Consider the following 14,822-nt stretch of genomic DNA (forward strand, 5'->3'; position numbering starts at 1 on the left):
GAGTGGAAGACATTCTTAGATGTGAACAGCCTGCATGGTCATGAGATTTCTGTCTCAAATGCTAGTTCTTGGCCTGAAATAAACAACCATATTACATTGCTTAAACAATAAATCCTTGTTGTTAGTCATGTAATAGCAAAGTGATAGGCTTACAAGTAGACTTCAAATTGTCTTATATCAGAGATTCATCTCATCATCAGAGAGCTAGGTTAAAGATTTTCTTTTTTTCTGGCTGGGTGCTGGTGGCACACTCCTTTAATCCCAGCACTTGGGTGGCAGAGGCAGGTAGATCTCTGTGAGTTTAAGGCCAGCCTGGTCTACAGAATGAGTTCTAGGAGAGCCAGGGCTGTCACACAGAGAAACCTGTCTTGAAACAAGGTTTTTTCTTTTTTCTTTTCTTTTCTTTTCTCTCTTTTCTTTTGTTTGATTTAACCAGCCAGGTGTAATTTGTACTTTCAGTCTCTTAGAAGATTGCTCCCTGAACTAGCAAGGGCCTTGTGTGAGCTTATTGTAGTATCTGAGATGAATCTGTATCTGGTTTCTCCATTGAGAGCCTACCTGGAGCAGTTGGAAAGGCTTATTAGACAGATGCTCCTGTAAATTCTACTTGCTGGGCATCTGACTCTCTCCCATGTTTACCCTAACTTTTCTATAGAGGGAGTTTATTGTTACTGTACTATTTTCCAAAATTCTTTCCCTATCCTACCTTTATTCCTTAGCTTTAAGTCTCTCTAGATTTTTTTTTTTCTGTCACCTCTGGAAAGTAATTCTAAAGAGAGAGAAATCAGTTTCTCTTGAGCACCAAATTTTTTTAATATACATATTTTTATTATAATTTATTTATATTACATCACAATTGCATCCCCTCTTATCTTTTAAAAAATTTTAATATATACATTTATATTATTACACATATATAAAATAAACTATATACAGCAAGAATAACCACAAAAAAATCAGGAATTAAAACAGGGTCTCATTGTGTGACCTTTTTTGTTTGGTTGGTTTATTTTGGTTTTTGTTTTGTTTTTCGAGACAGGATTTCTCTTGTAGTCCTGGCTGTCCTGGACTCGCTTTGTAGACCAGGCTGGCCTCGAACTCAGAGATCCACTTGCCTCTGCCTCCTGAGTGCTGGATTAAAGGTGTGTGCCACCATGTCCGGCCTAAAAAAAAAAAAATCAGGAATTATATTAATGTTTCATTCATAGTGTTTTGGCTATTTGTATTTGGCAATGTTGAAGAAAACATCTATTATATGTCATCTCTATCAACTTAAAACATCTATCTAGACCTAAAAACATCTTAACCCTAAACTGATAAGCCTAATTGTAAAACTAAACTATCTGGTCTTCAAGCCCATCAAAGACTTGAGAAGGAATAAAATTAATTACCCGAGTAAACAGGAAGTGCAGGTTAGCAGCTTCCAAAGTGGAAAAAAAAAATGGCAGAGATAATTCACTGCCTGAACAATAACCGAAAATTCTGTGTAACGTTGGAGCATTATCTTCAGCCTTCTAGTCCAGTATATCTGACAGACATATTTGTGAGGCAGGAACTACTGAGGACTTCCGTACCCTGTCTTGGCAGAGTTTGGCTATGGACTCTGCCTTCATCCAAGCTTGCCTTTTTTTAGGCAGAATTCTGTCAGTGGCCAAAATGAGGACATTTTGCCCAGTGGCTAGTTTGCCACATTTGAAGGCATTTCCATAAAGAGGTTCTTTGATGTTCATCATCTTCTTTGAGGTAGGCTGGGTGTTGCCAGGAGTTAACCTGTCTTATTGTCAATATAGAAATAGATAGGGATGCCAGGACAAAAAGTAGATTATTGAGTCTACTTCTCAACTTAAGGCCTTAATTGTTATTCACAAAGTTATTTTTAATTCACTGGTATAGAATTTTGTATATTGATGCCAAATAAGTTTAATTTTCATACATTGGTATAGAATTCAAATTTAAGATTATTCTTCACACACATTATATATATTTCTACTCTAATGGGAGATACAACTCAAGTAGAATACAAAGTTTACCTACAATACTGTGAAAGTGATGTTGCAGGCTGTTTAGGATAAGCAAGTTATACAAGTTAATTGTTAGTTGATCAAATCATGGTAATGTCAATTGCTAGTCTATTTATATTATAGGATTATACATCCTAGGTTTAACAGATAGATATGATTCTACAGATAGATAAGGTAAAATAGTCAGATAGGTCTTTAAAAACCTCAAAGATCTACAGAATATGACATTTAAAGATGTTTTTACTATTTTAAAAGAGCACTGAAATTTAACAGGATGCTTCAGTTTGAATACAGGCTCAGCCTATTTAAGGACACCTTTTGTCCCTACCTGAAAGTTTGGATCTTAAACTTATCTTGAGGAAAGCCAGGCCTGGTGATTCACACCTTTAATCCCAGCACTCAGGAGGCAGAGGCAGGAAGATCACTATGAGTTTGAGGCCAGCCTAGTCTGCAAAGCAAGTCCAGGACAGCCAGAGCTGTACAGTGAAATCCATATCAGGGAAAAATAAACAAACATGGTTCCTTCTGCATAGAGGATGCACAGTCAGTAAAAATTTCTTTCCATCTGATGCATGTTTTAAGGAAGAGGATTATTACCAACCTTTGTCTTTGGATGATGAGCATCAGTGTGTGAGTGGTCTGAGTGTAGGAGGATGTTCCTGACACAGTGGTGAACTGGTGAGCAAAAGGCTTAAGAGACAAGTTAGAAACAGTGGAGAAAAACAAAAGAAAACTTTTTTCCTTAGACCTCAGTTTTGCTCTTCCTTTTATTTAATATCACACATCAAAATTAACCACACTCAAAGTTTGTAAAATGTAGTGAACTGCTGTCCAGTTAGAATAGGCCCACAGAGCAGAAGTGGTGGGCTTTACACTAAATGCCACACGTCATTATTGAACATGTTATGTACTTACCCACCATCAAAGCCCAAACATCCATAACAGGATTAGAACGAGGAAATAATGCTTTTTATGTTATCCTTAGTTCTTCCACATCCCATCATCTTTAGCCTTTCTTGTTCTCTTTTCTTCATGTTACCCACATGTATATTTGTTTACATATTGGCTAGATTCCATGTATGAAAGAATATGTGGGTTTTTTTCTTTCTGCGATTGTGCGATCTTTCTTAATAGTGTAAGTCCATTTTCATGTCAGTTTCTAAACTTCATTTTTCTTTGGAGTTGAATAGTATTCCCTTTATGTATGTATATACATACACACACATATAAAATAATGTTCCTTTTAAAATGTATGTAATTTTATCACTATTGTAAATTGACTATTAAAAAGAGAACACAAAAGAAAACAAAAAAATTCACAACATGGAAAGGCCATAACCACTGCTACATAAGATCCACTCATGTGACTATAATGCATACGCATCAGTCCTGGATTGAGTTCCAAATTTATGAGCCAAGATCCTCGTGGGACCAATGGATTAGATTTATTGGACCAATATTTCTACACTTCTACTTGTTATAGAAGATACTAAAATTGTTTTTAATTGTATTTGAAAATCTTATAGTAATGGTATTTAAATATATAAAAACTAGCATATCAACCTTTCTGTACAGATTCAAATAGTCAGTTTGTTTAAGGATTTCCTTGAATGGTAGAAAAAGAATATGTCCTAGATATGTAAGCATATTTCAGTTCAAATCACCTACTTTTATATAAAAGATGGTAATTTAATATTATATTGACTGCAGAAATTGGACGTTGGTTGAGGTATAGCAAGTGGCTGTTCTATTCTGGGTGGTGGGTGGTTTGTTTGAGACAAGTTCTTAGCATACAGCCTAAGCTGGCCTGGAACTTTGACTTCTTTTTTTGCCTCCTGAATGCTGAAATTACAGTGCGTCCTACCATCCTGCTCAACAGTTTATGCTGTTTTCATATGTTATTTCCTTTTTCCTCCCCCAGGGCTGGTGGACTAGGCCTCAATTTTGTTGGTGCCAATGTTGTTATATTATTTGATCCAACTTGGAATCCAGCCAATGACCTTCAAGCCATTGACAGGTATGATACTGACAAAATGTAAATGGCCTGTGAATTCTTTTAATCTAAAACCACTATTGAACTTTATAGATAGGGACAGTTAAAAAAGCTGGTACCTGGTGAAAGTTTGTATTAGAATGACCCTAAACATCAAAGGCTCATAGCAGTCATTTGTTTTCAATTGCAAATCCTACTAATGTACTGAGTAAAAGTAGGTCAGTTTATTACTAGTAGTTCAAAATTTTGATAAACTCATAAAAGAGAGTCACTAGAGAAAAGCCACAGTCAGGGTCTGCAGAGCAGAACAGAAACTACCAGCATGTCTTGACAACTCATCGGGTGTGGGGTAGTTGTTACTCCTGGGAAACTAATCATGTGAGATTTTGCAGATTCCTCTACACCTCATACTTACACAAGGTTTGTCTAAAATGAGCTCCTTAAAGAACCACTTTATAGGTTAAGAAGGAAACTTAGATTAGAAAAGTTCCTGGTTAGAATCAGATCACAAAGTAGAGCCAGTCAAGAATTCCAGATCTCCATAGGACATGATAAGAGAAATACCGTAATTAATAAACCTTTTGTCTATATAGCAATTCAGACCATGTTTTCAGTGCAACCACATGCTGTTTGATTTTAATTATAAAAGAGAAAGTAAGATTTATGAGACATAAGCATAAAAGGAGCAAGCCATCAGGAAAAGCAGCCTTTGAAGTGTCTAAGATAAGGACAAAAGAGAAGATAGTATAGTAAAAATACATATAGTGTGCAAAAATGTTTTCAGAAACTAAAGCTTTTGCTGAAATAAAGGTCATTAGCCGGTCTGAATAGAGTGTGATATGATAAAAAGGATGAGTATTTTAAAACAAAGTGAAATCAAATAGATGTAGTATATGAGTAAAGAGGAAGGAAAGAAAGACCCCCTCCCCGCTTCAAAACATTACGTGCTTGTTCCAGAAATTAAAATAGAAGACCGAAGGATGGGGGGAATTAACAACATATCTTAAGAGCATTATTAATTTTGAAGAGCCGCCAAACACTCTGTACAAATCATGACCAATGGGAAGGTAATGTGTATCATTATTATACTTCTAATTCTGAAGATAAAGAAGACTAAAATGCCCCAGAGTGAGAAATAAGAGGATTTATTAAAGTGCCCCCTCCTCCCTGCAATCAAGTTAGCGAAAATGAGAGTCAGATTCATTTTTGTGGGTCAGACTTTTCATCTGTGGCTACAGTTATGATGTTATGAGAAAGAAAACTACTGTGACTTGTGATTGTGATCAGTACCTGACACATTAGTTGTGTAAGGCAAGAATAAAAGCAACCTGATGCCTGAGAACTCGGAGTGAACTGCTGTAGCCTGAGCGCAGTGCTGAAGCCAGAAAATGAATCAGTGATGGCCAAAGAAGGTGCTAATGTGTATAGTCAGGGCTAAAAAATATTGACAGTGTGGTAAGGGGTTTCATGCAATTAACCACAAAGGGAAAATTCTCCCAACTCATGAAGGATGGTTTAAAAATATTAATAGTAAAGAGCTAGAAAACAAGTGGAACGCCATGCAATTCTAGTGACACGTCAGGATTGTGCAGGAGGAAGGAACTACTAGAATTTTTCTTTCCTTTCAGGAAACAATATCCTGGTCAGTTCTCAAAATTTGTAACAATGATAGTGATAAATGCTAGAAAAAAACAAGGAACAAAAATGTAAAAATGAGGCATAGTGATCCCTTGGTACCCTGTGAAAACACAAGTGACTAGTCCTCTCTCTCCATACAGTCTGCTTCTGCAGATGGAGTGAGACTCTGCAGCAGTGGCTTTCGACCCATGGGTCTGTCACAGAGTTTGCCTAAGACCATCAGAAAAACACATATTTACATTATGATTCATAATAGGAGCAAAGTTATTGTTATGCAGTATCAACAAAAAATAATTTTTGGTTGGGGGTTACCACAGTATGAGGAACTATATTAAAGAGTTGCCACATTAGGAAGGTTAAGAACCACTGCTCTGTGGTTTCATTATTTTATTTTCTATGTGTGTGTATATCTGTGAGTATATGTACATGTGAGTGTGTGTACATTTGAATAGGTTAGAAATTTCTAAAAATAAAAAAAAATTGGGATGGTGAAAATTAAAAAGTTAGATTCAGACATATGTTTATTGTGAAACTTATGTGTAAAATAAGAAAGATGTAGAAGGTTAAAAATAAAAGTTATGAAGTTTTTAAGTAATGAAGTACGAGGGTCCAGAGAAATGGCTTAGTGCAGGAAACCCAGCTTCTTGCCCCAGCACCCATGTTGGGCAGCTCAAAACTGCTCCAATGTGTCTGGCCTGTGAGGGCATGACAATTCTGTACACAGATTCTACACAGAAACATATACATATACACATGATTTTAAAATAATATAAGATACCACCAGAAAGATGGTAATTAAACTTGATGATGAATGGCAATATTAGTATGAAGCAAATTCTTTTCTTTTTATTTTTTTTCAAGACAGGGTTTCTCTATGAAGCCCTGGCTATCTTGGAACTCACTCTGTAGACCAGGCTGGTCTCAAACTCAAGAGGTCCATCTGCCTCTGCCTCCCAAGTGCTGGGATTAAAGGCATGTGCCACCTCCTCCACCGCCACTCAGCGTACTAAGCAAATTCTTAATAGAATTTAACAAAAACATTGACCAAAGCAAAGAAGGTGTGATGCACCAGAATGGTGCTACAGTCACTTCATATTTCAAGCCAAGAAACTTATGATAAGAAGTGAGGAGAAGGAGAGAGAGCAGAGAAGAAAGGAGAAAACAGAAGGAAAGCACAGTAAAGGGCAATTCAGAGAGAGCAAGGAAGAAAAGAATCCAGAGAAGAAAAGAGACTGTAGAAGAGGAAGGAGGACAGAGATCAGTCCAGAGAAAGGAAGATAAGAGATGTAGAAGAGGGAAGAGAACAGAGGAGAGAAGAAAAGAAGCAAAGGGAAGGTAAGGAAGAGACAGCACGGGGCAGTCACAGTCCTGTTGGGAACTTGTGATCCTCTCTCAAAATGTTACAACTTAATGTTATAACTTAGTAGCAAAATACTCAATTATTTCAAACATAGCCCATTTTAAAAATGACCATGCATTTTAATTGAAGTCACAGAGGTATGTTCTATGCATCTAAAAGCCGTAGAAAATAACAAGAAACATGCAGCCAATGTAGTTTTTCTATATCAAGATGTTGAGGTATATTTTAAAATAACTCACACTGAAAAGAATGACGCTAGGAGTTGGTGAACACAGATGATACAAGTGCTTGCTCCCCTTTGTTGTATTAGTGAAACCCCTAGAGACTGCTCAGAATAGTTCTATAGATGCCAAAGATCTCAGACTCCCCAACAAAGATTACGTTGGAAATTTTATGTTTTCCCTCATCCTTGCTAATTTCCCACCTCTTCCCTCCTCACACACATAGTGCTGTGCAACAAAGAAAGGCAAGATCTTAGCCCCACCCATGAGGCTGTAGAGGACAACGCACAACTCCTTTGTTACTTTCCAATCTTCTGGACTTCCTGAAGGATTGGCAGAAGGCTGGCAGAAGCTGTGAACGACAGGGCTGGGTCCTGTAGTGTGTGGAAGCTACTGTGGGACTGAGCAGCATTGGATATCTCGTGTGAAATAAGGGATGGAAAATGGCTTATTTAGACCCTTAAGAAGAAGAAGCTGCTCTAAAATGGTTCAAAACCAAGACATTTAAAAGTAGTCATATATACAGGGGACATTTTAAACACATACTTGGGCACACGGTCACACATGGACTCATATTCGACATTAGTCTGCAAAGATAGGGAAAAACAGCTGTTGTTTTCAAATGACAAATTTTCAACAATAGGCCTTTTTTTTTTTTTTCTTTCATCTAGAGACATGCAGTGTGATTTCTACTAAAATGTGTCATCATTTTATTTTATTTTCCCAGTTCTTGGCATTGTAGGACTTTCCACATGCTCATTAAGTACTCCACCACTAAGTTTCATCCCAGCCTCTATGGTCATCTTTAAATACTGTACAAGTGCTTGCAGGTATGGGGAGTATTTTATGTTGTTCTGAAGTTATAATGGGAAAATATGGTTTATTCAGAGTAATAGCTAGCCAGTTTCCAGAAACTGTCCCTAAAGAGAGACAGTGAATATACAACACAGACTTTAAAATGACCATCTTAAATTATCTAAAAACTGAAGGAGTACACAGAGAAGGAACTAAAGAATCTAGAATAATACTGGCAGACAAAATAAGAATATCAACAGTTTCATCAAAGAGACATATTTTCCTTTATTGTTCTCTTTTTCCTTTCTTTTCACCAAATATATGACTTTGTATAGTGTGGACTTTTCAGCAGAGAGAGAAAAAAGAAGAAATAATTACTGAAAACCTTCCTAAATTTGAAGGGAAATAACAAAAAAGAAAAAAATTCCATGTTGAGGTAATTTCAAAGAGATCCAGAGCAAGACCTTTTAATGCTGTCAGATTAAAAAAAAGCAAAAGTCCTTAAAGTAGCAGGATTAAACTGCACATCACGTGGAACAGGTCTCAACAGAAACCTGGAGGATCAGAAAGCAGTGGGCTGGTATATTTAAAGTAGTCTGTCTGTGTCTCTCTCTCTCTCTCTCTCTCTCTCTCTCTCTCTCTCTCTCTCTCTCTCAAGTAGTCTCTCTCTCACACACACACACAATTATATATATACTATGATTATAATATATAATATATATGATTACATTATAAATAGTACATATGCGTTTATATAGCAACTTGTCAGCTGAAAAACAATGAAAACGACAAATGCATAAATTTAGATTTCTATTGAACAAGATAATCACTCACACATAAAGGAGTACTTAGGTCATTCTCACACAAACAAAAGCTGAACAAGTCTTTTACTACTAGTGCTCCATACAAAAATTCTTAAAGGAAAACTAAATTAAAATAAAAGGACAGCAGACAATAACTCAAAGTCTATCAAAGTAGAGTCCACCAGTACAGAATCACCAACACAAATATCAATTGAATTGTAACTTTTTGTTTTCAACAGAAATCAAAAGGAAAATGCTCTGGGCACGGTGGTGCACACCTGTAATCCCAGCACTCAGGGAGGCATACTGTGAATTTGAGGCCAGCCTGGTCTACAAAGAGAGTCCAGGACAGCTGAGGCTACACACAGAAACCCTGTCTCAAAAACAAAACAAAACAAAAAACAACCAACCAAACAAAAAAAACCAATCTATCTGTGCGTTTGTAAACTATAAAGATGTAATTCACAACAGATATATAAATGTATACTTAACATATATACAGACAACAAAGAGGGAGACAATTACGATGTGTCACTTTTTTAAAATCCACTAAAAACAAAAAGGAGAATCAGTAATGGAGGAAGTGTGACAAAACAGTTAAAAACAGCAGAGACAGATGGACATGGTGGTGCAGGCCTTTAATCCCAGCAGGCAAATTTCTGTGAGTTGAGGCCAGCCTGTTCTATGTAGTGAATTCCATAAGAGCTAGGGAGAGATCCTATGTCAACAAACAAATAAACAAACCAGCAAAAGCAAGACCTTCTTTGTTTTTTTATTTGAACATATATGGATTAAACTCCCAGATCAAAAGACATAGATCTCAGAACAGATTAAAAAGGAGTACTCACCCCCACACACACAAAGGGAGTATCTGACTACATACTTTCTATAAAAGTCTCAATGTGGATTTAAGATATGTGCAAGTTGAAAGTGAAAGGATGAAAAAGATAGTCCATGAAGATACAACCAAAGAAGAGCAGAGGTATTATGTTAATAGAAAACAACGTGCATTTTTTAAAAGTTTGTTTGTTTGTTTATTTATTATATAGTGTTCTGACTGCAGGCCAGAAGAGAACATCAGATCACACCATAGATGGTGGTTGCTGGGAATCGAACTCAGGACCTCTGGAAGAGCAGGTGGTGCTCTTAACCTCTTAGCCATTTCTCCAGCCTACAAAGTACATTTTTAAGTCAAGACCTGTTATAAGAATAAAAGAGGGACATTGTGGAGTGATCTTTAGAAGTCAGCTTGCCAACAAGTTATAATGGTTACAAACAAAAGTATACCTAGCACCGAAGCTCCAGACACTCTGAAGCAAACTGAGAATTAAAACGAAAGCAGATCACTTTACAGCAACAGTGGAGACTGTTGTACCTCAGCCTCAGTCATGTCACAGCAGATGTGTAAGGGAGGGTGTAAGCAATATCTCAGACAAGTTAGACATGACAGTGCTTTTCCCAGTGGAACCTCAGTACAGTATGCTTCTCAGGTACACATTAAACATACCCTAGAATAGCACCCACATATTAATCTGCAAAATGCCTTAATACATTTAAAATTAAATTGTTTAGTACTTTATTTTTACTTGGAGCAAACTGACACTAAAATCAGCAGCTGAAGACAAAACAACACACTCAAAGCTCCCAGCTAGTCATAGAAGAAATAGCAGAGGAAATTTGAAATATTTTGAAACAAAGGAAACCATCTTTCCAAAACTTCTGGGATACAGTGAAAGTGTAAGAGGGAGATTTATAAATATAAATCCTCACTGAGAAAGTTTTAGATTTACAAGCATACTTCCAAGGCAAAAAAATTAATTAATTAATTAGTCCCAAAGTTAGCAAAAAGGGAGAAAATGACATAGTTTTAAAAAGAAATAAAAAATAGTAAAGCACTTTTTTAAAAAAAGAAACACAAAATAGCCTGGGTGTTGCTAGGAGAGAAACCTGTCTTATTGTCAAAGGATCCTTAAAACAATAAAAACATCTTTAAATGCCATATTCTGTTTCTTAAGATCTTATCTACTTTACTTTATCTGCCTATAGAATCATATCTATCTGTTATACCTATGATATATATTCTTGTGATAAAAATAGAGTAGTAATTGACATGACAATGATTTGATCAACTAACATTTACCTTATGTAATTTACTATCCTAAACAGCCTGCAGTAGCACTTCCAACGTATTGGAGGTAAACCTTGTATTCTACTTGAGTTGTATGGGTACAATACCTCATATTACAGAGAAATATGAAGAATAATCTTAAATTTGAATTCTATACCAATGTGTCAAAATTAAACTTATTTTGCATCAATGTACAAAATTCCAAATCAGTCAATTAAAAACAACCTTGTAAGCAACAATAAAGGTCTTAAGTTGAGGAGTAGTCTCAATAACCTACTTTTTGTCCTATCATCCCTATATATTTCTATATTCCCCCTTCTTTTTTTTTTTCAACCCCTATCTCCAAACCTAAGAAAGAAAGATAAAGGAAAAGAGGGACATCCCTGAGTCCAACCTCATTTTCTCTCTGAATAAGAACAATAATAACTTATAACCAACTCTCAATGAAAACAAACATCTATAGCCCAAGAAGGCAACCAAAAACCTACCCAGCCACCCACCCTTAAGGGAACTGGGGTGTCATTCTCTTAAAGTTTCTTCCAGCTGATTTAGGATGAATGATACCTTTGTAGGAGCCCAAATTAAGTTGGGGAAAATGGTTAAACAAGCTAGGAATGGCATTTGTGGTCCAGCCTACCTTAAAGAAGATGATGAACATCAGAGAACCTCCTTATGGAGATACCTTCAAATATGGCAAGCAAGTGGCTGGGCAAAATGTCCTCGTTTCGGCCACTGAGAGATCCCTGGGGCTTGCTGGCTAGCCAGCCCAGCCAAATTGGCAAACTCTAGGCCAGTGATAGACTGTCTCCAAAAGGACATGGTGTCTCAGGAACAGATGTTCTCACTCACATGTATTCTGCATGCATACGTACCAGGTGGAACAAAGGCTACTAGGTGCTGGGGGACAGAGACTCAGGAGTTGCTGTTTGGTCAGTGAGATAGTTCAGTTTGAAATGAAGAAGGTCTGCATTATCATACTGGTTCCAAAGCACTGAATCTACTTTCTGCATTTCAACTCTACGCTCAAAATGACAGTGTTAAATGTATTTTATCATTATGAAAAAAATCAAAACAGAAGACATAGTTTTTAAAATCACTGTGGATTACTGTTCTCACATTAATTTATATTTTTAATTTCTTTTTTTTGAGGTTGTATATTTGTATTTTATGTGTATTATTTGCCTGTATGTATGTATGCATGTATGTATGTATGTGTAGTGTGTGCATGCAGTGTCCACTGAGGCTGGAAGGGGACTCTGGGTCCCCTAGAACTGTAGTTACAGATGGTTGTAAGCCGGTTCAGTGAGTACTAGGAACCAAGTGCTTTTAAACACTAAACCATCTCTCCAGCCTGAGTTTTTAAATCAGTTTTCTTAGAAAAGACTGAAAGTGAATTAAAAGGATGGCATAACTAAGAAAACAAGCAAGCAAACAAAAAAGCAAGAACAAGTTATAGAAGAAATTACTATTATTAACATAAAATTTAGATCATTAATTGAAAATATATATATAATACAATTTTTGAAAAAGGCCAATTTTCAGCAGAGCCAGAAAGGTACCTGGTGTGATATACATAAACTTTAGTCTTAGCACTCTTGGCGGTAGAGGCCACCCTGGTCTACATAGCAAGATCCAGGCCAGCCAGAGCTGCATAGGAAGACCATGTCCCCCTTTTTTTTTTAAAGGCAGAAAAGCTTACTATCCAATAATAATATTTTATTTCAATATTGAACCTTTTACATAAAACTTTGTGCAGATACATTTAGAAGGCCACTGAGTGAGTTATTTAGACCCAGCTCTTAAACCTGCATGCAGAGACTTTTCAATTAATTATTTTTAACAAGATTCATTTTTATTTTGGGTTTTTGGAGGACATTTTTTTACTGTTTTTGTTTTTAGTCCATTTTATTAAGGTATCATAGTCATATATACAGTAAACTTGACATGATGTATATAGATGGTAAGTTTTGATGATTGTGTACACCTGTGAAACCATTACCACACTCAAGATAATGTAACCCTTCTCCCACAGGTTTCTTGCACCTTTTGTAGTTTGTCCCTCCTGTCTGCCCTCATCCCTTTGTCCCCAAGCAGTTACTAATCTTGCATTCTGCCACTCTGGATTAGTTGGCCATGGGAAGAATCTTAAGGAAGTTAAATCATTTGGGAATGATTCATAAGGAGTCCCCTAAAAGGAAAAAAATCTAAATTTGGGGGGAAAAAGTTTTGGGCAATGGAAGGGGATATTTGTACAGTATTTCTAAACTAGCCTTTTATGTGACTAGATATATTTGCATTATTTCTAAATAACATGATTTACCTAAACATTTTAAAAATGTTTTTAAAATGTGATGTTACACTTTTACATTCAGAGGCTGTCTCTTAAACCCCAAGTTGTTTGAGTTGACTTACTGTTTTTAATTTGCAGAGCATATAGGATTGGGCAATGCAGAGATGTGAAAGTACTTAGGCTGATATCCTTGGGGACTGTGGAGGAGATCATGTACTTACGACAGGTCTACAAGCAGGTAAGGATATGCCTCGTTCTATGTAAGAAGTTAACATTTGTACATTTCTAGAAATTAGGAACAAATTTGTATAAAGAAGTTTTAAATATTATTGTACTATGGAATTTACTAAGATTATAAAATATACTCTTAAATATACTTCTATGACATTGAGTTCATTGGATTTTATTCCTGAAAGCTTCTTGAAGCAATATTTCTTAAACCTTAATTAGCTCCCACGAATGCCAGTACTTGGCTAGTTCATGGATCACAATTTAAATAATGAGGCATACCTCCCTAAATGGTGAGCCAAGGTGTGATGTGTGTTCTACAGGTGAGTTTCAGGTGTGAGGCATTGATCTCACAACTCATGGCAACAAGAATGTCTGAGCCACCTTACAGCCTTCAGGAACTTCTTCCTCTTGTCTGCAGGCTATTGTTCATGTGCTACCATCTTCTGTATGTGCCTAGACATGAAGAAGATTGAGGAGCACTGCCTTAGCGTTGTGAGATACACCATAGGGAGGCTGACTGCAGAGCATTGTCTTGGAGACACGAGGAGCACCATAGGGAAGCTGACGACAGAGGTGCCTCATAAATGAGATTGTGAGGCTTGAGCTTCAGCTGCTGCTCCTTGGTGCTCTGAGTGTTCACCTGAAATCTCATTGGCTTTAATAATGTGTAGGATATTAATTTATGTTCTTTTTATACCTATAAATAAACATGAATGCATTTAGAACTGCACATTTGAGAAGCTCTGTACTGAGGTTCAAGTTTAATTACAAGTATTAAATTTGAATTGCTCTCTGTGTATTTGGCTGGCATCTATTTAAGAACAAACATCTGTCACATGTGGTGGTAGTTAACCTAAAAATGATCCAATCTTAAAACTCAGGCTAACTTCTTCATTCTAAAAATAGAATTGTGGGCACAAGTTTATTTTCTTAAATCATTTAGCTCTAAGGGAAACAGTTTGGTTTCTGCTCTTTGATATATCACAACTACTTGGTAGAATTTCTTTTCTACCTTAACCACTTGTGAAAAAATCAGGCTATTTCTTAGACCTGTTGGTTTTTTGTACTGTCTTAGACTGGTCATCAGTATTGTTTCCTTAATCATGTGGGTTTTTTCAGTCTATTTTTTTTTTTTTTTTACTTAAAATGGCTTGTTATGTACTGTATAATATATAACAGAAAGTTTTCAGGAGACAGTGTAATTTTAAGTGTTAGAACTTTGTATGACACATACAAAGATAAATGATCATATAAGAAAAAGGAATGACACATGGTTTAAAGATAGTCTGGAATTTGAAACAAGGATACATATCAAGCATATATATATATATATTGAGCCTCA

At 36.2% G+C, this 14,822-nt stretch overlaps 1 protein-coding gene across 1 annotated transcript in view; it reads left to right on the forward strand.

Annotated features, from left to right (window-relative positions):
• Ercc6l2 (ERCC excision repair 6 like 2) overlaps positions 1–14,822 on the forward strand; it is a 95,412-nt gene that overhangs the window by 43,735 nt on the left and 36,855 nt on the right. The window contains exons 12-13 of the mRNA XM_051151146.1: positions 3,943–4,038; positions 13,388–13,487. Of these exons, the coding sequence (XP_051007103.1) occupies positions 3,943–4,038; positions 13,388–13,487 (196 nt within the window). The remainder of the gene's footprint in view (positions 1–3,942; positions 4,039–13,387; positions 13,488–14,822) is intronic.

The sequence above is a fragment of the Acomys russatus genome, chromosome 9 (assembly GCF_903995435.1).
Source record: "Acomys russatus chromosome 9, mAcoRus1.1, whole genome shotgun sequence".
NCBI lineage: Eukaryota > Metazoa > Chordata > Mammalia > Rodentia > Muridae > Acomys > Acomys russatus.